Genomic DNA, 24,105 nt, shown 5'->3' on the forward strand with positions numbered 1-24,105 from the left:
GTTGATCCTAATTGCACCAAACTTGCTGTGCCAAACTTGGTATTTAGACATTCTCCAGCTGTCAGAAGACCAGCCATTCCGTCTACAAGGCCACTTCCACATAGTATCTCAAAACCCGGGCAAAATACTGCACCATGATCCGCAGTCCCTAAAGTTGACCGCATGGCTCCTAACTTCAAGAATTTGGGCACCTAACTTCACAGAATTTGGGCACCTAACTATACCTCAGGACTGTAAAGAGCTTCATAACATGGCATGGGCCCTCTCAACCAATTGCTCATATAAGCTCAAGTGGAATCAATTCTGTACATAGTTTGCACAGCAACAGGATGTCCTACCGCTCTGAACATCCGCAGCAGATCCTCACATACCTCTTGTCTTTAGCGAGATAAGGTCACCCCCAGTCATCAATGAAAGTGCACCTGGCGGTCATCTCTAGGTACACCAAGAAAAGAGGATGTACGCCTCTGTTCAATGTTTCGTTCATTCCAGCCTACTAGAAGATTGGAGCCTTGTGATCAATTTTATGTTTGTGCGCAAGAGCACTCGTAGATGCGTAAAGCTCACAAAGGCCAAACTTCAATGGGAAGGAAAAGTTGGAAGAGGACATCGGAGTGTGAGGAATTCAGTTTGAAGAGTCGGAGGCGAGCCTGCTCCGGAGAACAAAGATGTCCCCAACTTTCGGACGACTATAGGAAGCAAGAGCTGCCCAAGTCAAGGCAGGAACAACAAGGGATCTCTTTGCATAAAAACGGTATGGGTGAACTAGGGGCCACCGGTAAATGGTATGATTACTCACTGCACTTAGCTCACTCCAGGTTCACATTGGACAGGTTTGAGGAAGGTTGCCTGGGCTACAAAATCCCCTTCTTGGTTACGCTTCAAAGTGCACAGGCGCTGCGGGTGCGGATGCAGGTCGGGTTTACATCTGAAGCTAGATTGAGACACAAAATAATGTCTTGCAATGAATGCTATGCCAATTATTGTAGATACCCCTAACAGGTTTTATATAAAAGGAAAAAGTATTTGAAAAATATTCGTTTGTTTTCATGAGAGCAATATTAATGTATTTTGGCTACATATTCAGATGTACTGTTATGATATACGGCTGAAAGTTTCTATGTATGATTTGTGTACATGTTAATAAGTGATCCAAAGTTTTTCTATGTTTTTAAAATATTGAAGTAAATAAAGCAAAATATGTGTTGAAAATAAGGTGTATGTGTCAAGAGAGGTATACTCTACTAAATAAGAAGGTAGTTGAACAATTCACCTGCCAAATGCCCATAATGGGACTATAGAGAGGGGTAGTCAATCTGTCTTCTCCTTCTGTACCTTGAAATACTCTCCCTAATTGTACAGACTTGACCACCCCCCTTACCAAACAAAAAAATAGGGAGTTCCCAATTTCTTTACTCTATTTCACAAGAGTCACAGCAGCATCTGCAGCACTGTGGGGAGGGATTTCATTGGAAGACATATGTCGGAAAGTCACCTGAACAGTCCTGCACATGTTTACGAAGCACTACTGCCCAGTGAGGTAGGCCCTTTACCTGCATCTTAACCGCCAAAAAAGTAACACTGCTGTATATCTTATTCACAGCATGTGAATCTATGAAAGATGCAATGCTGGAAAAGGAGTAGTTGCTTACCTGTAACTCCATTTCTCTAGCATTGGCCTCTTTCATAGATACACATGTGCCCGCCATCCAACCCCTAAGGTAAAACCCTAATTTCAAGCATAGCACTAGCCAGCACGCACTGGTTAGAATCTGAAGGGAAGCTCCAGGGAAGGGACTAGATACTCGATGTGCCATTGGATGGGGCCAAAAGCACCCATAAGTAGGGCAATGGGCTACATAACACACCTGTTCTTGCCTTTTAGTAAAATAGGAAAAGTGTAACCAAGGATTACTGTCCTGGCGACGGGGAATGTTTGCAGCATTTGAATCTATGAAAGATGCCAATGCTGGAGAAATGGAGTTGCAGGTAAGCAGCTTACTCCTTACTCGCCAAGAGTCAAATCTCACTAGCCAATGGCTAGTGGAGAGTGTAAATCATTTGCCATGGTATATGCACTGTTATCGAATGTGAGAATTGCCTTATACTTGGGATCAGTATCCAATATTTAAAAGTTATTTTATGGGACTAATGCTGAATGTTTTCACATTTCTTTGCTATTGTGAATTTTGACATTTTCCTTTTCTGTTTTCTGTAGAATTCAATTCGCCATAATTTGTCTCTGCACAGCAAATTTATCAGAGTACAAAATGAAGGAACTGGAAAAAGTTCTTGGTGGATGCTCAACCCTGAGGGGGGGAAAAGTGGCAAATCCCCAAGAAGAAGGGCTGCATCAATGGACAACAACAGCAAGTTTGCTAAAAGTAGAGGGAGAGCTGCTAAGAAAAAAGCCGCTCTACAGGCAAGTCAAGAAGGCAATGGTGACAGCCCCGGTTCTCAGTTTTCAAAGTGGCCTGGAAGCCCTGGTTCTCAAAGCAATGATGACTTTGATGCCTGGAGTACATTCCGACCACGTACTAGTTCCAATGCTAGCACACTTAGTGGAAGACTTTCCCCAATCTTGCCTGAACAAGATGATTTGGACGAAGCAGATGTACATGCTATGGTGTATCCTTCCTCATCGACCAAAATGTCATCTACACTGCCCAGTCTTTCAGAAATGAGGAATTCAGAGAATATGGACAATCTTTTGGATAATCTCAACCTTTTGTCGCCAAATTCTTCATTGGCTGTATCAACCCAGTCTTCTTCTGCATCACTGATGCAACAGACAGTTGGTTATTCGTATACATCACCCAACACAAGTATGTCTTCGACTAATCCAGACTACAGAACATTTCCTTATGGTCCAGTCTCTATGAACACTCTGTCTCAGCTTCCTATACAGACCCTTCAAGAGAGTAAATCCAGTTATGCATCAATTGGTCAATTCAACTGCCCAGCTGGGCTCCTTAAGGAACTGCTTACTTCAGATTCGCCTCCACACAGTGACATTTTGACACCTGTAGATACTGCTGTTTCGCAGTCGAATGGTAGAGTGCGCAGTCAAAATGTATTGATGGTAACCAATTCTACGTTATCAACATATACAAATCAGCCATCGCATAACAAAATGAACCCGAGTGCTCATCCACACCACGCACATTCCCAGCAATCTCAAGTTAATGCCCATGCCTTATCACACACATTGAACTCTCTGGCACACAGCTCGAGTTTAAATCGATTAGCAACAGTTAAAACCTCAGTACACGTGCCTATGCCCCATTCCGTTCAGATGAGTAGTGTGAATCCGTACCCTACTGTTAACAGCTGTAATGGTTTCGGAAGGGTGGGGTTTGTGTCTGTTCACCAGGAGAAGCTCCCCAGTGATTTGGATGACATGTTAATAGAACGCTTGGATTGTGACATGGAATCAATCATCCGTAACGACCTCATGGATGGAGAAACTGATTTTAACTTTGACACTGTTTTGCCCCACCAAAACTTTCCACACAGTGTAAAGACAACAACACATAATTGGGTGTCTGGTTAAATTTGACTGTATAGGTAAGTTTGTATGCTGCTCCTCTTCCTGGAAATAAAAAAGTGACTGCCAACTCTAACAAAAATGGTTATGTTAAGGAAACTGAAAGTATGCATTTCTTTTTATGAAAAAATGTTTTGCGTCTAGCGAAGAAAATGATGTCCCATTCTATCAGTCTTAGTAATTTGCTGATAAGTTACCAGCCTGTGAAACCTTGATTTTTGTTTGTGATGGCAAAAAGATGGGTTTAAAAGTTTTATGAATATTTTTAAGTTAGGGAATATATAAAAACCTGTCCCACTCGTCTCTCCTACTCCGAACAAGATTAAGTGGCCTTTTGATCATTTTCTTATTTTTTTTAATTCACCCTACGAGTTTTGGCACCTGTTCAAGATTCTCTTTTCTGTTTGCTGGTGGGAAATGTAGCCGTTTTTGTTCTTGAATTGTGTTAATTAATATGCTTTACTTTATCCCCACCTAATGTCAGATAATATGATGTACTGCTGGGTCTGAGAGGGTGCTTTTCTTGGCAAGTTCTCACAAGGCATGCACCTCTTGCCATGCTGGAGAAGTAGGCTCATAGATAATCGGCTGTTCCTTAAGGAAACATGACTTTGATAGAAGGGCCTCAGTATGTCCTGCAATCTTCTCACAAAATGGTACACATCCTTAGACGAGAGGGAACCAGTACAGAGGGTGGTCGGTCTTCTGGCCCTGTACAAAATAATAAACCGATGTGTCCTGATGTGCACCATGGATCTACATTTTCTTTCTTATTTTCATTCCCCAGGGAAGGCTGCTTGAATTCTGTTCTCAATGACTCCGGTGCCAAAGGCCTTTTATATAACTGGGTGATGAGAAGGTTTTAGTGGGTTACTAAACAAACTTAGTTAGCTGCGCCCAAGGTTAGCCAAGCTAAGCTCAATAGAAGGCATTCTGTGATCTGCTAATGTCCTAGTTATTCATTTGGTAATATGCATCAGCAGTAAGAAAAAGGGTGGCGTCAAGGACTGTTTGCCAAGATAAGTTTCCACTTTGCTCGTAGAAGGTGTAACTGATAAAGGGCGTCTCATAAATCGTTAAATATTTAACAGCCAAAGGCCATAAAAACCATTATTGGGACGAGGGAGTTCTTAAGAATGTTCTTCAATGTTTCCTCTGTGCCCTTGCCACGGTGGAGAAACCACTTTACCTTTTTAATGATCTCTGGTTTGGTCTGGATTATCGTGATATGGTAGCACTCCAAGAATCACTGTGTACTGGAAGTCAACAAATTGATGCTGGAATGGGTCATGGGCCTGGTAGCCATGCAAGTGCGACACATGTACCTGCCAATGTAACAAATTTAAGTGCATCTCTTTCACCACACTCTTTTCAGTGGAAGGACTCTTGCAAGACTTTGAGGTTTCATTGTTCTAATCTGAAAGCTTTTTCTTTGGCTTCCATTCCTATTGCATCTCGCAGGAATCCTGTCTTGAGTTGTTCTACTGATAGGGTTACCTTTGTTCACTAGCCTGATGATGGGACAGTTGCAGAAGAAAATGGAGTATGATTCACAATTACTCCCCATTTAACACTTTACCCACAAAGCCTTTCACCCACAGCTCTTGTATTTTAATACGTGTTGGAACCCTAAGCAAACATTTAGTTAGTACAAATGCTTAAACAATACATTGCCAAAATGTACCTCTTGTCGTTCTTATATTGTCTGTGAATAAACTGAGCATTGTTGCTATTGGCACCACCTCTTAGGTCATCCTTTTTGTTTTAGCCAACAAAAGGCTAATCTTTCCTACATTTTCTCTCTCACAAGTTTGATTCTCCCTGTGCCAGTGTGTTTTGGCATAGTGTTCATTGGGATGAATGTAATTTCTGATTCAGAGCATGCTAGGTTATTTTCAGTACTGCAAGCTGCAAACATTTGTTTCCATGAATCCTTCCTCTGCCCGGTGCACAGTTTTGAACTTTACCTTTTAGATTTGAGTTGTTTTTGTGGGCCATCAACGTTTGCAATGGTCCAACTCCAGAAAAGCAATGTAACACGTTTTTTAAGGCTTTGACAAAATGTGGTGATTCTATTCCTTGGTGAGGAGAAACGGCTGATCAACATAAGTTGCTATCCATGCCATTTAGGAGAGAAAATTTGATGACATCTAGTGCCTTACCACTTTTGGGAGCGATTGAAGGGCTTCTTTCAGGTAAGGACGTCAAGTGTTATTAGCACACTGGCGGGGTGAGCCAGCCAATCAGGTGGCTAGGAACACAGGTTTGAACCTGCGATGAAAGCCCACGTTCCATGCCGCCCGATGGCCGGCACCCCCGCCTCCATCTCCCCCTCCCGCCCACACCCACCCACAATCCGGCCACTTTATTTTCTTTTCCCCCCCTTCTAACTCCCACACTTACCGTTTTTCTGCAGAGGCGCTCGCTACCGCTGCTGCTTCTCAGCTCCTGCAGGCCGCCATGGAAAGGGGAACGTGGCTCCATATGGAGCCCCACCTTACCATTCCATGGTGGCCATCTTGGAAAAGTATTTTCCTTCGTTCAACGGGACGCACACGGTGTCCTATTGAACGAAGGAAAATACTTTTTTTAGCACCCCGGGTTACCACTTTGGCAACCCAGGGTGCTAATATCCTTAATCCCCCGTGCCAAGGGTTGGTGCCCTCGTTATCAGCCCTCGCTTCTGTCGGGCCAATAACTTGGGCTGGCGGGCCATTACCCCCGTTCCAGCCTTTGCATGTGTTCGTCCGGTGTTCGTATGATTTGTGTGGTAGCTGTGCAGTTTGAACGTTTCCAATTTGGTGAGAAGCACGTCTAGTTTTTCGTTTCATGGTCCAATTAATGTCAAAGGATCTTATTGGTAGAGGTGGGGTGGAGATGGTGAATTGTATGGTGAGATAGTCGCCACTGGATACAAGTAGCCTATGCCAGAGCAATGGTTTTTCATTGCATAAATCTCCAAAGTGTCAGACTGCGTGTGTAGGTCCAATGTTTGAGGTGCTGGGATTTGGGAGCTATGTTATTTTGCAGTCAGCAGTTGAAATCTCCCAATTTGGTAAGGTGTTGCTGGTCTACCGTAAGATTAGCTACCAGATCTGCAAAGTGGTCTGAACATTAAGTAGTACGTGTTGTATGTGGGAGGGAGGCTGTAGATTAAGAGGAAGCTGATAGTGGATGTGTGCATAATGGTGCAGTGTAGTTGGAGCATTTAGCAATCTAAGATGGTGTCTGATGGTGATATGTTTACACAGTCTGTGTGCCTTCCTCTCTTGCCAGCGCTTTATAGAGGGGCATCTGGTACTGTGGTATTCTTTATTTTCTAATTTTTACCTGTAGGGTTTTCTTAATGGATTCCTTCCTCCTACAGATACCTCATTGCAGAAATGCCCTGCAGCGGCAGGGTCATCTTTGTGAATTGTCTTGTCCAGCAGGAGGCACAGTGTGGCTCTGTTTCTGGCTGGTTGGCAGTCATCATTCCAAGTGTGAAATCATGGGTGATATATAGAGCCTGTTATGTCCCATGACCTCTGTTCTTTTTTCCACGTGTTTGGAATGCTGCTTTTGGAGCAAAACACTGCTATTAAGCAATGTTAACTTTTGGCCATGTCTCCCCACATTCAAACCATATGGAATCTAAGGGAAGCCAATGTTTGTGTCGGACCCACAAGAGTGCTGTGTGGTGCTTTGGTCCAGAGTATGATACCCAGAAGTGTGGCTCCTGCAAGCGAGTGGACCCTGAGGCCAATAGAGAGCATGTGACACACCTCTTCACTACTCTCCACAAGTAGAACAATACAGAGCAAGTCTCCAGTTCTGTCAAAGGCTTCAACCTTAAGGATATTTCCTATTCAAAATGAGAGAGCCAAAGAGCCACAGCAATCTTGACCCTGTGAGGAGGGAGCGATGGAAAAAGTGATGGTGCAAGAGGTCTTGTTCACCCAGTGACTGTTCAGCTTTCATCTTTATCATTGATGCTCTTACCCAATGTAGATGGCCTCTGACATCAAGGAATCACTCCTCCTCTAGTAAAAGTTTAATCCCCAACCAGCACCTCTACTCTGGAGCAGCGGGTAGAATTCAAGCAGTAGATATTTGACATCTTTGCCAAAAGACCCTGGTGCTGTGCATCACTGCTCACTCTGTAACCAAGATACTGTACAAGCTTTTGGACATTTGGGAACAAGTTCCTCCCAGAGTGAGATGCTAATACCATTCACCCCAGCTCGAGCCGTGTCCCTTTTATTTGAAAGCCTTCCTCTGCACCCACTTCGGATGAATATTCAGCCAAGAAGCACCTTCCTACCTCTTTTGGACCTAGTGTTCCTACCTTACCATCCAACTCCTGAGAGACAAGTGGTTCTGGTGTCTACTTCAAGGGGTAAGGCTGCGACCTGTCCCAACTTGCCCCCGGACAAGGAAGTAAGCAACTGCAACTGCATGCCCTTGAGTGGAAAGTCTTCACTTCAGGCACTTTTGCACTGTGGGTGGTTAATGCTTCTTGATCCCTGCCGAGTGCTCCCCCTTTGTGAAATGTTGTGAAGGAGGCTGCTTGCAAACAACCCCCAAGATGAGGACTCTAGAGGACTGATTAACAATGGAAATGAGTCTGCAGAGCACATTCTGGAGCCGGGTCTCGATATGGCAGACATGCACTTAAATGGGAACATCCTTTATGGATTGAGAAATTTAAACGTGTCTTAGTTTACTGCCTGATCTCTACATTTGGGTGTCCAGCAGCCATCCACATCTTTCTTCAAGTGATGTACCTTTCGTTTATTCACCTCCTTTGCTCACAGGAGCAGAAAGATTGCACAATAGTTATTGCAACCATAGTAGTATGGCGAGAGGCAACATTTGTATCCCCATGCTCACCAACTCTAGTTGAAACCCCTTTATTTGCCCTTCAAATATTCTTTTCTGATGGTGGTGTCGGCAAGGTTGTTGATGTTCACCCCACAGTGCAAGAAGTCCACCATGTCTCTGGGCTACTGCCTCCCTTTCATACACCTCTTCCACCCTTCCTGTTGCGCCATCCCCCTGATGCCCTCCTGTCAGAGGAAATTATGTAGCGGCAGGTGAAGGCTATAATAAAACCTGTGCCCTCTTCAGTATGGGGGAGGCAATGGCATTCCAATTATTTTCTTTTAATCCCAATGAATGTGTGAGGTCTGGTGTCCATCCTTTTTCTGCAACTGCACCTGCGCAAGGACAAGTAAAAGGTGGGCACATTTTCCACAATCCTTCAGTTCCTTGACCTTCAAACTGGCTGATGTCCCTGGACTCTCACAATGCCTACTTTCATTTGCTGTTCCATCCCAAGCACAAAGTACCAAATGTGTTTATAGCATACTCCTACGTCGGGTCCCTTTTCCTCGATACTTGTGGGACATTCCGTCCTTCGGCACTGGCCGGAGCAATTTTGTAAAAAAGCATCAAACATTTCGAATGTTTGTCCTGCATTTATTTGTACGCGGGGTACCGCACGTGGCCGTAACCCTGCCCTCCTGAGCTCTGCCCCGCGCATCATCCTTTTCTCCGCGCGGTCAGGGCTGAACGCACTAGCATCACTGAGAATTTTTATTTGTATTCCCTTTGTCCTTCCTTCCTGCTCCTGTTCCTCGGTTATCTAGTCCTCCATCTATGCCAGAGCGTCTGGGATTCGTGTCCTGTTCTTCATGCGAACGTCTCTTCGCTAGGGGGGATCCCCACTCTCTTTGCTTGGAGTGCCTAGGCCAGGAACATCATTGGGATTTGTGCTTCTGCTGCGACTCCCTCTCCATCTCAGCACTCCCACATAGCCTTCTTCGGTGGGACAGGTGTTTCAGCACGTTCCTCTACCTCATTTTCAGCTTTTCATCGACGAAAAGAAGAGCTTGACTTTTTAGGGTGACCTGTTCACATAACAGAGTTTCAAGAGCCGTAAAAACTAAATTTGGAAAGTTATGATTACTATTCACGTGGTATCCAAAACAGGATATCCTAATTATTCTAACTTGGAACAATCCAAGGTAACCAAGAGAAGCATAGAGCAATATAATGTCACACTGAAAACATCTTTTCTTTGTGAGTTTTACTCATTTATTTCACAAAAGGTGAGTGTATTTAACAAGTACATAAAATCCATGCCTATTAAACAAAGACATAAAATTAACAGATAAAGCAAAAAAGATTTTTTTTCATTTAAAGTTAAGTTGATTTAAACAAAATGTGAATGCATTTATAAAGGTCTGCCAGTTGATTAGGCAAGATGTAAGGGTGACCTGGACAAGGGGCTCCTTTCTGGGGTCTTCCAGGTCCGGGAGGGGCTTGTGTAGCTCTGTCAGCAGGGGTTCCCCTGAGGTGTCCGAGGGGCCTAATGGGAATACTGGAGTGTTTTCCGAGGGTTACCGCAGTGGACCTTCCAGTACCGGACATCGTTCCCAAGTTTACCATTTGGGTGCTAAGGTTAAGCACAGTTCGTCTGTTGCTTTGGATACCTACCAGGGTTCACCCTGAGGTCTCCATTTCTGGAGCTTTCCACACTCGCATCGGGATACGCCCTTAGGTCTCAGTTTCTGGAGCTTTCCATACCGAGTCACGGTTCTTGGCCCCTTTTTAGGGAGCTTTATGTACTGGTCTAAAACCTGAGGTTCCTCTTGTTGAGGCTAAAGTCAGCACTGACAGATCCGAGAGACCCTCTTTGAAGGTCTTGTCGGTGAGGTATATCCCTCAACTGTCCCACAACCAAGGTCGTGATGGTACTGGTTCTGTCGATGGGGCAAAGAGGGCAGTCACGGACCATTACCCCTACACTACCGGCTCTGCTGAGGGCTAATTTTGGGACCGGTTCCAAGATGTCCAGTCAACATCCAAGACCACCCAGTACCGGCTCTGCCGAGGATCCTTGCGTCAAGGTGTTACTTAAGTCCCCTGAGGAGACAATTGCCTCATCTCCACATGTGACGCAGTCCTCCTCAGGTGTCGACAAAATGGCGGCCCAACCCCCGTGGTCTACGGTGGCCATTTTGAATACTCTTACATCGACATTCACGCTGTCTGGTGCTGGGAGCATTCCTTTTGGGGCTGAGCAGCCTTTTCCACTCCATGTGCACAACAGAAATCCATTCCGCCCTTCATTATGACTGCTGTCCCATACAGTCTCGCTACCACCTGCTTCCACTCCACTGATTTTATGTGGACCCGGCCGGTGGTGGACCTTCCTGGCAACCATCCTCCCTGCGTTCATGGGGGTATGCCCCTCATGAGCAGCCTCTGCCTGTACCAGCGCCAAAGGATTCGGCTGAGGATGAGTTCTTTTTGGGAAGTTTCAGATGCTCATTCACCCTGACCCTATGAAGGCGTATTTCACGCGTCTTTTCAGGGAAATGTGCCCCGAGCCTCCTGTCCCGGCTGTCCCAATGAAGGTTCCGGTGGTGCCACTCCCTCCACCGATTCCTTCTGGACCTCCTCCATCTCTCCCTCCTCTGCCACCGTTGTCTCCTATAGAGAAGACACGGGCAGACAAGGACACCACTTAAAACCTGAGGCGATATGCGCGGTGGACCGGTCGTCTATCCCCGCCTCGCTGGATGAGCCTCAAGCGGATCAGGACAGCGATGAGCAGCCCTGCTCGGCGAGAGCATTCCATGACGTGTCCTGGATATGATGGCCCTCTTTGACATTCCAGTAAGAGGACCCCACTCCTAAGGAGCGGGTGCTTTCGGGAGCCTTTACCTTGTCACCTCAAGAGTGCGTCGGCCTGTTCCTCCAGAAGGACGTCTTGGCTGAGGCCCGCAAAATCTGGGATAAACCCCACACTGGGATTCACATCAACAAGAGAATTGACGCTCCATACAAGCTTCACACCTCTGAGGAGATGGCCTTATCGGTTTGTCTGCTTCCGTCCTCAACGGTGGTGGCAGCGGCCACCCTCCAGTCCAAGCCGGCCTCTGCATCTTCAACGGCAGTGGCCCAAATCCTTTCCAAGGAGGATGAACGTAAGGACTCCTTGGGCAAGAAGGTCTTTGGTAATTCGGCTCTCCAGCTTCATCAAGGAACGCCGAGCTCATCCTAGCAGCAGCCAATCTGAGGCTGTGGAAGGAGTTAACCGATTTCCAGGAGTGCATTCCCGCAGATAGGCTAGACTACTTTAAAGCCGGTTTGTCGGACGCCAGAGTGCTGGCGCAAGATCTACTGGAAGCTGCGGCACAGCACGTAGATGCCTCAGCTCGAGGCCTTATGGTAGGGGTTGACACCACCTGCCAGGCGATGCTTCACGCAAAAAAGTTTTCAAAGGAAGTGCAAGACAAAGTACTGGACCTTCCTTTTGATGGGAAGGAATCGTTCCACTCTTATACCGACAAGGAGCTCACAAAGACCAACGCGAGTTCCCAGACCGCCAAATCCTTATCGGTCTTGGCGAAAGCTCCAGCTAAGGCCCCTTATACACAGAGGTCAGGGTCCCAAACTCGATCCTTCTCTGGGTTCAGGGAGTTTCAGGATCGTTGTGCGCGCCGAATTGCTGCTCCGGTTGGCGGTACCCGCCGTAAGCAACAACGTCAAGGTGGATAGTTTTTGTCTCGCCCATCAGCCTCTTCTCCAGGGACAGGTAGTCTTGCTGCCGGCAAATCAGAAAAATTATATTTTTTGTCGGTCGCACGAGACTCCGGTGGGAGGACGAATTTCGTCTCATCTGCAGGCGTGGCAGACCATCACCGAAGACCGGTGGGTTTTGTCCATTGCTCGGGCGGGCGTTCGATTGCCTCTCCCCCCCTATCCCCCTTCCAACAGATCAGGACGCCCTCCCTCAGAGCCGAGGTACAGAAACTTCTAGACCTCACGGTGGTGGAACCTGTTCCCCTTGGGGAGCAAGGGGAGGGCTTCTACTCTCGTCTGTTCACAGTGCCCAAACCCAACCAGGCTGACGCACTATCCCCGATCTTTCCCAATTCAAGCTTTCTCTTTCCCAAGAGAAATTCAAGATGATCACTGCTCAGTGTAGTGGACCTTCAGGACGCTTACATGCACATCCTGATATGGAGGCCGCATTGGAAATATCTGCGGTTCTCTCTGGGAGGGGAATATTTTCAGTTCCGGTTGCTCCCTTTTGGTCTCAGCTCAGCAAGGTGCACCAGTGACTCCTCTGAGGGCCCCCACAGCAGGTCTGCCAAAACCGGATCTTCTTCCGAGGTTCCCCGTTTGGGTGCTAAGGTTGAGCCCATTTCTTCTGTGGCTCTGGATACCAGGGTTCGCCCTGAGGCTTATGCATCTGGAGCTAACTGTACCGAGTCTCGGCTCGAGGTCCCTCCCGAGGTGGCTATATGTACCGGGGTTAAACTTGAGGTTCCCCTTCTTGGGGCTAAATCGGACACAAACAGAATGAGGGCCCCTCATCGAAGGTCTTAGTTGTAAGGTATATCCTTCCACCTGGCCTGGTGATACAGTTCTGTTGAGGGGGCAAAAGAAGGCTGTCACGCACCACAGGCCTTCCAGCACTGGCTCTGCCGAGGATCCTTCACTGGAGGCTAATTATGGGCAGTCCTTAACGTCTCAAGTAAACACCCTAGATCTGCCGAGGTTCCTTGTTTCAAGGCTAAGATGGCACACAAGGCCCCTGACTCCCCTGAGACTATTGCCTCTCTTGCTCCTGTGACGCAGTTCGCCCCAGGCGTTGACAAAATGGTGGCCAACCTCCGTGGACCACAGTGGCCATTTTGAATACCTCCCTTACAGCAACAGTGGAATTCGTGTTCGCACGGACAATTCAGTGGCTATGTTTTACATCAACAAGCAGGGCGGCACCAAGTCCTCTCTCCTTGTGGATCTTGCCATACAAAGTCAGGACTGGGCCATCCAGCGCAATGTTTGGCTCCAGGCTGTACACATCCCGGGTCACATCAATGTGGCCACAGATTCAGTCAGTCTCCAATAGTTACGAGTGGGAGATGAACAGCAATATCCTCCAACATTTTTCATCAGTGGGGCACTCCAGAGGTGCTACTTCACACAGAAACGGCCTCTTTATGCGTCCAGAGATGGGCTTGGAGCATCCTCCCTGGGTGGCGCCCTCGAGATCTCGTGGGACAGCATGAAAGCTTATGCTTTTCCTTCATTACCTCTGATCCATTGGTCGATCTGCAAGCTCAAGAGCACATCGAACTGCAGTTTCCTGTTCAGGCTCCTTGGTGGTCAGCCAGATTCTAGCTTTTGGAACTACAGCATCTGTCGGAACTTCCCCTCATCAGATTGCCGCAGATTCATGACCTGTTTCTCCAGAGCATTCACTAGATGTGGCACCCCTCCCCACAATCGTTCAGCTTGGCGGCCTGGTGCCGAAGTTCAGATCGCTAACACGGTTCGATCTGTCCAAAGACAATGTGAGCATTATTCAAGCGGCCAGGAAGCCTTCTACAAGGGCTCAGTACAGGAGCAAATGGCTCCGGTTTTGCCATTGGTGTTTAGCTAAACAGCTCGATCCCAGGCAACCTTCGGTCGACACTGTTTTATCTTTTGTGTCTCATCTGGCAGTTTCTGGCATCCATGTTCTGTATGCAGAACCTACTTATCCGCTATTGTGGGCTACCTGTCCACGGACAGATGTTCCTTTTCATTGACTGGTCCAGTCATCAAAGGCATTTTGTAAGCCTCTTCATCTCTTCCCGCCGGGGCGTTATGGCATAAGCCTTTCGAACCCATGGCTACTACCAATCTTAGTTACTTTTCCTAGAAGTTTGCCTTTCTGATCGCAATAACATTGAGTCGAGTTAGTGAGCTCCAAGCTCTTTCCGTGGAACATCCGTTCCTCACTTTGCATGAGGATAAGGTTGTGCTTCACACTCATCCTTCCTTCCTGTCTAAGGTGGTTACCGATTTTCATTTGATCCACTCTGTCTCCTTACCGGTCTTCTTTCCTAACCCGGCATATGATGCAGAGAGAGTTTTACACAACTTGAACGTCAGGCGAGCCCTGAAGTTTTACCTCGATAGAACAAGTGAACTCAGAAGCTCCTCACAACTTTCTCACATTCAGAGACCTGAAGGGGAAACCACCTTCCAAAACAACTATTCCCACGCTGGATTGCCTCATGTTTTCGGAAGCCTATAGCATTCAAGGCCTTTCAACCACCGAAGAGCATCCATGGACATCTAGTCTGTGGTAAAGCTACTGCTGTTGCTTTCCACAAGTATGTGCCTTGGGAGTTCATCACCAAGGCGGCTTTGTGGGCCTCCCCATCGGCTTTACCTGAGCTCCAGGGCTGATGCCAATTTGGCCAGGCTGTTCTTCTGAACTCATTCCAGTAAAGGGGTTTTGCATCCACCCGTACTCCCTATGGTGTGTGCTTGGGAATCTCCCACAAGGGGACGGGATGTAGACGTATAATAAAGTTACTCACTGTAGTGCCTACCTTACTCCTAATCCATAGCCCCCTTTCCTCCATACGCCCACCCGCTGTCCCCTCTAATAAGTATCCTCTATTTACTCCTACGTCCCGTCCCCTTTCCTCCATACTTGTGGGAACATCTCTCCGTCCTGTGGGACGGGACCGGAGAACTTTGTAAAAATCATCCAAATTTGTTTCAAAAATGTGTCCCTCTTTCCTGCGCGGGGCCCGGCACGCGGCCGTAACCCCACCCAACTTGGCTCCGCATCGCCCATCAGTCCTTTTCTCCGCTCGATCGGGGCCGGACGCACTTGCATCCTCAAAAGATTTTCTTCCCTTTTTTCCTGTCTGGCCCTCGCTAGCGTTCGTTTACTAGTCTGTCTGTCTTTCAAATTAGACTTTCCAGATTGTTCATCGTGTCACCGTCGCGTCGCGAGGGCGGATCCCCATCCTCTTTCTTTAGAGTGTTTGGGTCCGGAACACCGTTGGGACTCCTGTTTTTACTGTGACTCCCTTTCGGTCCGGGCACTTCGACGTCGGTTGGAGCGGTGGGAGGAGGTGTTCCGACGAACTCCTCCTTTGCATTTTCAGGCGTTCATCGGCGAGAAGAAGAAACGCCCGATAAGTTCTTTACTTTTCAGAGCACCCCGGCCGGGGGATACCTTTCCGGGTTCCTCTCGGTCCGGGAGGGGCGTTGATCGCTCTGTCACCGGGGTTCGCCCTAAGGTGCCCGTTGAGCCTAATAATTCTAGCAGAGCTTTCTCCGAGGGTCTCCGTAAGGGGCCTGTGAACACTGCAGTACGCTCCGAGGCCCCTCCAATGGGGGCTGTTTTTAGACCCAGTTCTACTGAATCGTGGGGTACCAGAGCTCGCTCTGAGGCCTCTGTCGGCTTCCCTCAAAAATCAAGACCGGGTGCCCCCCGAGGCCTTGGCTGGGCTGGTTGTTACCGAACGGATGTTCGAGGCCCGTGCAGATAAGGCTGTTACTGGGCCTGGGTCCGAGGTCCCTCGTTCAGAGGCTAAAGCTACCAACAGTTCTGAGAGGCCGAACAAGGCTTTGTCGGTGAAAGCACACCGTTCCCGCTCTTGTGGTGATATCGGATCTGTTGAGGGGGCAAAGAAGCAAAGTTCTTCTTTTACTGGTAGTGCTGAGGTCCTTCCTTCGAAGGCTAATTTGGCGGTTGGTATGTCACAAAAACATTCCAGGCCTCATAGTTCCAGCTCGGCCGAGGTTCCTTATGTTAAGGCTAAGATTAAGACCCCTGATCAATCGATGGGGACCCCTGCCTCACTTCCTCACGTGCCGCAGTTCCCCTCAGATGAGGACAAAATGGCGCCCGTTCCCGCCACGACCACGGCGGCCATTTTAGGTGCTTCCCCTACAACTACGCCATCGGCCTCTGGTTTAGGGCGCAGTCCCTTGGGTGAACCTAAGGTCCCTTGTGCCCATCCTTACCGGCCAGTTTATAATTGGAACGCCCGGATGCCTCTTCCGCACAATGTTTCGTTGCCCGCGGGGGCGGCTCCTTTGATTTATGTGGATACGTCGGTGGAGGGGCCGGTGTGGCACCCTTCCCGTTACGTCCCTGGATTTGTCCACCTCATGAGAGTCCTCCACGGGTTCCAAAGCAATCTCCTGAGGACGCTTTTTTCAGTACTTTTCAAGCGCTTATGCGCACCGACCCCATGAGGGAATATTTCAAAGGACTTTTCAAGGAGATATGTCCACCTGTTCCTCTGGTGGTTCCGCCAGCGCCTCCCTTGCCTGTGGTGCCTCCCCCGGCTCTTCCGCCTGTGCCTCCATTGTCCCCAGTGGACAAGGCAGTGCCTGACACGGCTCAGCAGGATCCTGACCTGTCAGATGACCCTCAAGGCGATCAGGACAACAAGGACCTTCCCCGCTCTATCAGAGCCTTTCATGACCGGGTACTGGACATGATGAGTTCCTTAGATGTTCTGGTGCCCGAGGCACCCGCTCCGAAGGAGGGCGTGCTTTCTGGGGCGTTCACCCTGTTTCCCTTGGAGTATACCGGCCTGTTCCTGCAGAAGGACGTTCTGGCCGAGGTCCGAAGAGTCTGGGAAAAGCCACACATTGACTTTTTGTCAATAAGAAGATTGACGTGAGGTACAGGCTGCATTCTTCGGAAGAGGTGGCCCTGTTGTCTTGTCCGCCTCCCTCCTCCACAGTGGTGGCTGCGGCTACGTTGCAATCCAGACCTGCAGCATCCTCTTCCACGCCGGCTACTCAGGTCTTGGGAAAGGAGGACAAGCTCCTGGACTCCCTAGGGAGTAAAATCTTTGCCAACTCAGCCTTGCAGCTCAGGCAGGCAAACGCTGAGTTGATATTGGCGGGAGCTAACATGCGAATGTGGAAAGGTCTGTCTGAGTTTGAGGAGCACATCCCGGTCGAGAAGTTGGAAGACTTCAAAGGAGGCCTTTCCGATGCCAGGGTCTTGGCCCAGGATCTCCTGGAGGCTGCGACTCACCACGTAGACACCTCGGCTCGGGGGCCTGATGCTTGGGTTGATACCTCATGGCAGGCGTGGCTGCATGCCACTACATTTTCTAAGGAAGTGCAAGACAAGGTGTTGGACCTCCCATTCGATGGTAAGAAGCTTTTTCATTCTACTACTGATCTAGAGCCAAGACCAAGGATAGCACTCAGACGGCTAAATCATTGTCTGTTCTGGTCAAACCTCCTTTCAAATCCCAAAGACCGTTGTCGCAAAGTCGACCCTCCTCTGGTTTTAGGGGCTTCCTCGACCGCAAACCTCGCAGAGTGGATACTCCTGTGGGGAATAACCGCCGTAGACCACAACGCACGCAGTTTTTCTCCCGCTCCTCAGCCTCCTCATCAGTTTCAGGTGGCACCGCCACCGATAAACCTGCCAAATGAGGGTTTTCAGCGCTCGCACGAGACCCCGGTGGGAGGACGCATTGCGTCTCATTGGGAGGCGTGGCAGACCATCACAGAAGACCGTTGGGTCTTGTCAGTCGCTCGAGCGGGCTTCCGCTTACCTTTACCCCCCTACCCCACCCATCAACCCTCCTTTTCAGCTGTCGGGCTCACCCTCCCTCAAGGCCGAAGTTCAGAAACGTCTGGACCTCAGAGCTGTGGAACCCGTTCCCCTTGGGGAGCGAGGGGAGGGCTTCTACTCCCGGCTGTTTAGTGCCCAAACCCAACCAGGCTGGCCTGCACACCATCCTAGACCTTTCCCAGTTCAATCTTTTCCTACCCCAAGAGAAATTCAAGATGATCACGCCCAGCCAGATACGCTCCTCCTTACATATGGGCGATTGGCTCAGGGTTGTGGATCTTCAGGACCCGTACATGCATATCCTGATTTGGAACCTACACAGGAGATATCTCCGCTTCTCTTTGGGAGAGGAGCACTTCCAGTTTCCAGTGCTTCCTTTGGCCTCAAGCTCGGCACTGCATGTCTTTACGAAGAGGATGTCGGTGATTGCGGCCTATCTTTATCTCCAGGGTATCCATGTGTATCCCAATTTGGACGACTGGCTCTTACGCAGCCCTTGTCCGCTAGCAGCAGCGGGCAATCTCCAGTCTCTCCTTCAGCTCCTGTTCCATCTTGGGCTGTCGGTGAACTAGCGGAAATCTTCCATGACGGTCTTGCAGGACCTGATTTTCATGGGTTTTTGCTGGAACGTGATCGACTGCAGAGTGTACCTGACCGGGGACAGAATGGCGGATCTGTTAGCCACGTGTCAGATGTTTGCGCAGTCGGAGAGCATTTCGGCCTGGTGGTTCCAGAGGCTTCTGGGCCTCATGGCCTCGTGCGTGCTAGCTCTTCCTCTTGCTCGTCTCAAGATGAGACGGACCCAGATGGCTCTTCGGAGTTCATGACGTCAGGCAGTGGATCCGGATTCCATGCGGATAATGATTCCGGATTCCATGAGAGTGGACCTGGATTGGTGGTCATCTCTCAGCAATCTGTCTGGGGGGCGCAGGGTTTCAGGACCCGGTCCCCATGGTGACGATCACGGCGGACTCCTCCCTTCTAGGGTGGGGTGCGATGTTCGATCTTCAGGTTTCGAACCTCTGGTCGCCTCAGGACAAGCTCCTGCACATAAATCATTTGGAGCTTCTGGCGCTCTACCTAGCGCTCAGGGCGTTCAGACCGCTCATCGTCAACAAGGTGGTTCGCATAAGAATGGACAATGTGGTGTCAATGTATTACATCAACAAACGAGGGGGAACAAAGTCTCCCCCCCCCCCTCGTGGACCTGTCCATCCAGATTTGGGAGTGGGCCGTGCTTCATGGTGTCTAGCTGCTTGCAGCGCACATCCCGGGCCAGCTGAATGTCACAGCGGATGCCCTCAGCCGGCGGACAGTGGTCAGCTACGAGTGGGAATTGAAGGCAGAGGTCCTCTCATGGATTTTCTCGCGCTGGGGCACACCGGAGGTGGACCTCTTCGCTACGGCGGCGAACAAGAATCTTCCTCCGTATGCCTCCAGATGGGGGCTGGGAGCCTCCTCTCTGGGGGATGCTCTTGAGATTCCATGGCACAACATGAGAGTTTACGCCTTCCCGCCTCTGCCTCTAGTTCAGAGTGCAATTTGGAAGTTGAAGAACTCGGCGAACTGTTCCCTTCTACTCATAGCCCCGTGGTGGCCGGCCAGGTTTTGGTTCTAAGAACTTCAACACCTGTTGGTGTATCCGCCGATCAGGTTACCAGTAACTCCCGATCTTCTTCACCAAGAGGAACAACATATGTGGCACCCCTCCCCACAATCGCTGAGCTTGACGGCATGGTGCCTGAGTTCAAGTCATTAGAGCATCTGAATTTGTCTGCGGATAACATACGCATTATCCAGGCAGCCACTGTCTGACCAATTTCACAACACTTGTCCAGATGGTGCAGCTTTTCCAGTTCCAGACCCATATCCCATTATCTTCCTGTCTCAATCCTTTTGCATCTTTCTGGCGCCAGAGGCTCAGTTGCAACTAATGTTACTCCAGTGGCTTCTACACTGCAAATGTTCTGCTTCAGGCCAACATCTCTTACAGATCATGAACAGTGTGCTGCAAGATTTCCTATGCAAGCCCTATGAAAAGGTCCAATTATTGAGGGTGGGAAATGCATTTAGTGATCCTGGGGGAAGGCACTTGTTCCATGATGCTGATCTTGTTGAGAGGGAGCCTTTGGAGAATCCTCCCGGACCTCTATCCTACTCCCAACCTGGGTAGCCATGTCCTCTGTATACCCACATGGAATATTTAGGTAACAAAGTCAAATAGCAAAAGGCTCACCCTGTGTTTGTGGTTTGCCGGTCCCACTGGTGAGTGCAAAGGGAAACATGGAGTGAAAGTCATGCACATGATCCCAGTTTGTGAACTGTATCACAAATGTGATTTTACCTGATTCTCATAGCTATATATTAAACCGTGGGGGCCGGGGGGATCATGATGACTGGCAAGAGTAGTACAAGAGAGCAGACCAGACACCTGTGGCCTGGTGGCACCAATAGCGAAAGCAGGTCGGTACCATGACTGGGCTGCCTGATTTCAAGATGGCAGGACCCTCTTATCTAGATTTTACCCACTGAGCAGACATGGTCCACAAATCGTCCAGACATTCAGAGCTACACCTGGTCCTGAAGAGGGGCCTAGTGCAATCCACCAATAAACCTGTACACATCTCCCTACTGAAATCTTCATTCTCCCAATCACCAACAGAGTATAAAAAGAGGCAGGGCGTAGCACAAAGAGGGAATTTTTAGTCTGCATGGCTGCGCAAAGGACGGAGGAGCGCAAGAGAGAAAGAAGGTGGTGAAGGGAAAGGAAGGCATTGGAGGGACAGCATAGCTCATGGAGGAGGTTCGAATTGAATGTGAGAGAGGACCTAGAAGGAGGCAGAGGAGAGAGGAAGACAAAGTAAGTAGAAAGCTGAGTGAGAGAACCAATCTAAAGTTTGGTTTAGTGGGCTACACAATGACTGCCCACTTACTATCGACCTGGTACAGACAGGTAAGAAATCCTTTGACCGCAAAGCAACCTAAGTGGAAGGTGGGTCTAGCAGGTTTTGTGTGAGCCTGCGGCAATTGCAGAGGGGGTTTTAAGAACTACAAAGCCCACAGAACTTCCAGTGACTTAGCATGCAAACTTTAAGGGTTGGCACATCCTGACCTTGGAACCTATGTAGACCTTGACATTTGGACGTTGAATAACATTTGTGAATACAAACCGCATTGGTACCTCCCACTCTTGTCCAGTTAGGCTTGGCTGTGTTAGGCTACTTGACTGCCTCAGAGAAAGGGCACTATCTTCAGAATCCACATAAATTAGACTAAATGTGTGATTCTCCTAACCTTGGCCGTCCGTGTTACCCAGAAATGTGTGTTGTCATAAGTGATCAGTACACAAAGTTCTAATGTCATGGGAACGGACTGGATTGCGGTTTGACAATATGTGGTACATTTTGGAGTGCAAATAAGAACCCGAGTCAGATCAGTGGATGATGGTGAGGCCAAAAAGCAAAAATAATTCTTTTTAATTAATGCATCATAAGCTGTGCAATTAAACTATTCAAATAAACAGGAGATGGGTCATAAATAAAACATGCCATAAACTAAGTGTGCCGACATGTGTTTCACTCACAAGTGCTTCTGTCATTGCCTCAGATCTGGTCAGTTAATATATCCGTTGCTCAACGGGTAACCATTGCAGAGGTAGGAGAGTTTGTGTGACTTGATCTCTCAGCGTTAACCCAGGATCAGCCTTGCAGCCTTCTTTATGCTTCAGATACGATTTCGAAGTGTAAGTGTTTTACTAACTATTTTTTTCAAACTTGGGAGTAAAATGATTTTTCACGGAGTAAAAAGGCATGTCCAATTCCCAATGGGAGTATTCGGTTAGCAAATAAAAAATGTTTTAACTCTAAAACAGAAATGTTTTGTAATACATATTTCTTTGCACCTAGTCTTTCATGCACATTAAAAGATAACAAAAATTATGCAAAAGTGTAATGCTGTTAGGAATTGTTTTCCAATATAAGGGCGGGCAGTCTATAGAAGGATTGGTGAAGATCTTTAAAGACAGCATTGTGCCCTGCCCTTTGTATGGGCTGGAGAGCTTCACTGGTAGAGAGATCTCCTGTCTCAAATTTCTTGGATGTAGGCTTTGGAGAATTGCACTTGGCTGTCGGAAATCCACCCCCAAAGAGTTCATTAATAGTGAATTAAACTTGATAACCCTGGGCACTCTTTACCTAAACATTTTATAAGCTAAAGAAAATCCTGATTTGATGTTTAACTTTGGGGGTTTGTTGGAACTTTAGGTCATTCGAAGAGTCCTCAAAGAGTGGATGAATGATGTCCACACTTTTTTACAAGGATATTGACTTTGATTTGACCCAACCGATTAATGTTGCGGTGGCTTTCAAGGAAATAAAAGATAAAGCCATTACATGGGACAGGAACTATAAAATGGTCAAACTCTCTGGGAAGTTAACCCACTCGTCGTACACATGCCAGAGCTTTCCAGTTAACGCACCTTTTAGATATATTATTAAAACGCATAACTGGAAGGTTAGACACTTCATTATGCAGCTCTGCCTTGGCTTGCTTCGGACTCTTTCTAGAATGGGAGCATGTATCAATGCACCATATGTAGAGCGATAATGTAGATTTTGTGAGTTAATGATTGAAACCTCTGGACACTTACTGACAAGTTGTTGTAAATTTGAAAAGTTCTACACAAAAGGGTATACTAGCTTCCGCCATGGCTTGAATAATTGGATGATTGATCAAATATGGGCTTTGCTCTACTCTGGAAATAGAAATATCTTCAATTTTAATATGTATTCTATTTGGTTGGAGAAGAACAAAAAGCTGAATGATAAAATTTGATTTTAGTATAATGGAATAGTACTATTGTATTGTGATTTTAATGGTGAGTACTCTTAAGTTTGTTGGGAAATTATTTAACGATGAGGAAATGTAACTGCATATGTGTATTATAGTGTTGAAAGGATTGTATTAACCAAAACACTTTAGTATTAAAAGAGATACTTTATTACCTTTTTAGATCTGACACTAATAAGAGTAGCTTTTTTTTCTGGCACTATGTTTACTATGGATCCAAACATTTCGAAGGGATTGTGTCCTCCGACGTATTCCTTATCTTAGATAGAAATCCTTCAGCTTTGCTGGCCTCGGAAAATTTTTTCGCCAGAGGGCGCTGCGCGTCGATGATCGCCGAGTCGATGACCCTCGACGGCCTCCGTGCCGACGTCGACGTCATCCTGCCTATAAAGGCCGCGCGCTGCGTCCGTTGCTCAGTTCCGTTTTTCCGCGCTTCGTGGTGCCTCGGAACACCGTTGCTCAGTTCTCGTCAAGATAACGTATATAATATTTAACCTCGATATCGATGGCATCCTCCTCCGACCCGACGACCCCTCGGTCCGGTTTCAAAAAGTGCCGAGACTGCGGGAAGAAAATGTCGTTGACGGACCCTCACAGGGTCTGTTTGTGGTGTCTGGGAATCACGCACCAGAGTTCGGAGTGTGAGGAATGCCTTTCCATGACGGCGAAAGCCTTGAAGGAGCGTAGGGGGAAGCTCGAGAGAGGTAGGTCAACTTTAACTTCCTCGAAAGCTTCTTCGGTAGAGTCGAGACGTTCGTCTCCTCACCATAAAAAACACTCTCGATCTAGATCACGAAGTGGCTCCCACCACTCGTCGACATCGAGACACTCGAAGAAGAGACGTAGGAGATCCCCTTCGTCATCTTCGTCGAGTTCTCCTGAGAGAGTTCATTTCCCCACAAAACGCAGCTCGCAAGCTGAGTGGGAGGAATTCAGGAAAAAGATGCTAAGCGTCTTCGAGAACGCGGCCTCGTCCCCCTCGAAGACAGCTGAGGGTGATACCCCGGGTAAAAAACCCAAAAAATCTAAACGCCGCGAGTCGCAGTACCCGGCGGAAAAGTCAACCCGAAAGCGCCTCGAGCCATCGGGAGATAAAGCATCATCGACGCCATCGTCGAAAACTCCTTCGAAACAGAGGTCGGCGCCATCGACGCCGTTGTCGAAGGATTCATCGGCGCATCAGTCGATCGAGTCGACGCCGACGTCGACGCCGATATCGACGCCGGTGAAGGAAAGAACCACGGCTACTCCACAGCCAACGGTTAGACAAAAGACCTCCGACTCGACGCCGAGAACGTCGACGTCGTTCTCG

At 48.2% G+C, this 24,105-nt stretch overlaps 1 protein-coding gene across 1 annotated transcript in view; it reads left to right on the forward strand.

Annotated features, from left to right (window-relative positions):
- Nucleotides 1–24,105, forward strand: part of FOXO1 (forkhead box O1) — a 119,094-nt gene that overhangs the window by 52,540 nt on the left and 42,449 nt on the right. Inside the window, exon 2 of the mRNA XM_069640729.1 lies at nucleotides 2,219–3,567. Within this exon, the coding sequence (XP_069496830.1) occupies nucleotides 2,219–3,553 (1,335 nt within the window). The 3' untranslated portion in view covers nucleotides 3,554–3,567. The remainder of the gene's footprint in view (nucleotides 1–2,218; nucleotides 3,568–24,105) is intronic.

Source organism: Ambystoma mexicanum, chromosome 7q (assembly GCF_040938575.1).
Source record: "Ambystoma mexicanum isolate Mex_15411 chromosome 7q, UKY_AmexF1_1, whole genome shotgun sequence".
In the NCBI taxonomy this organism is placed as follows: Eukaryota; Metazoa; Chordata; class Amphibia; order Caudata; family Ambystomatidae; genus Ambystoma; species Ambystoma mexicanum.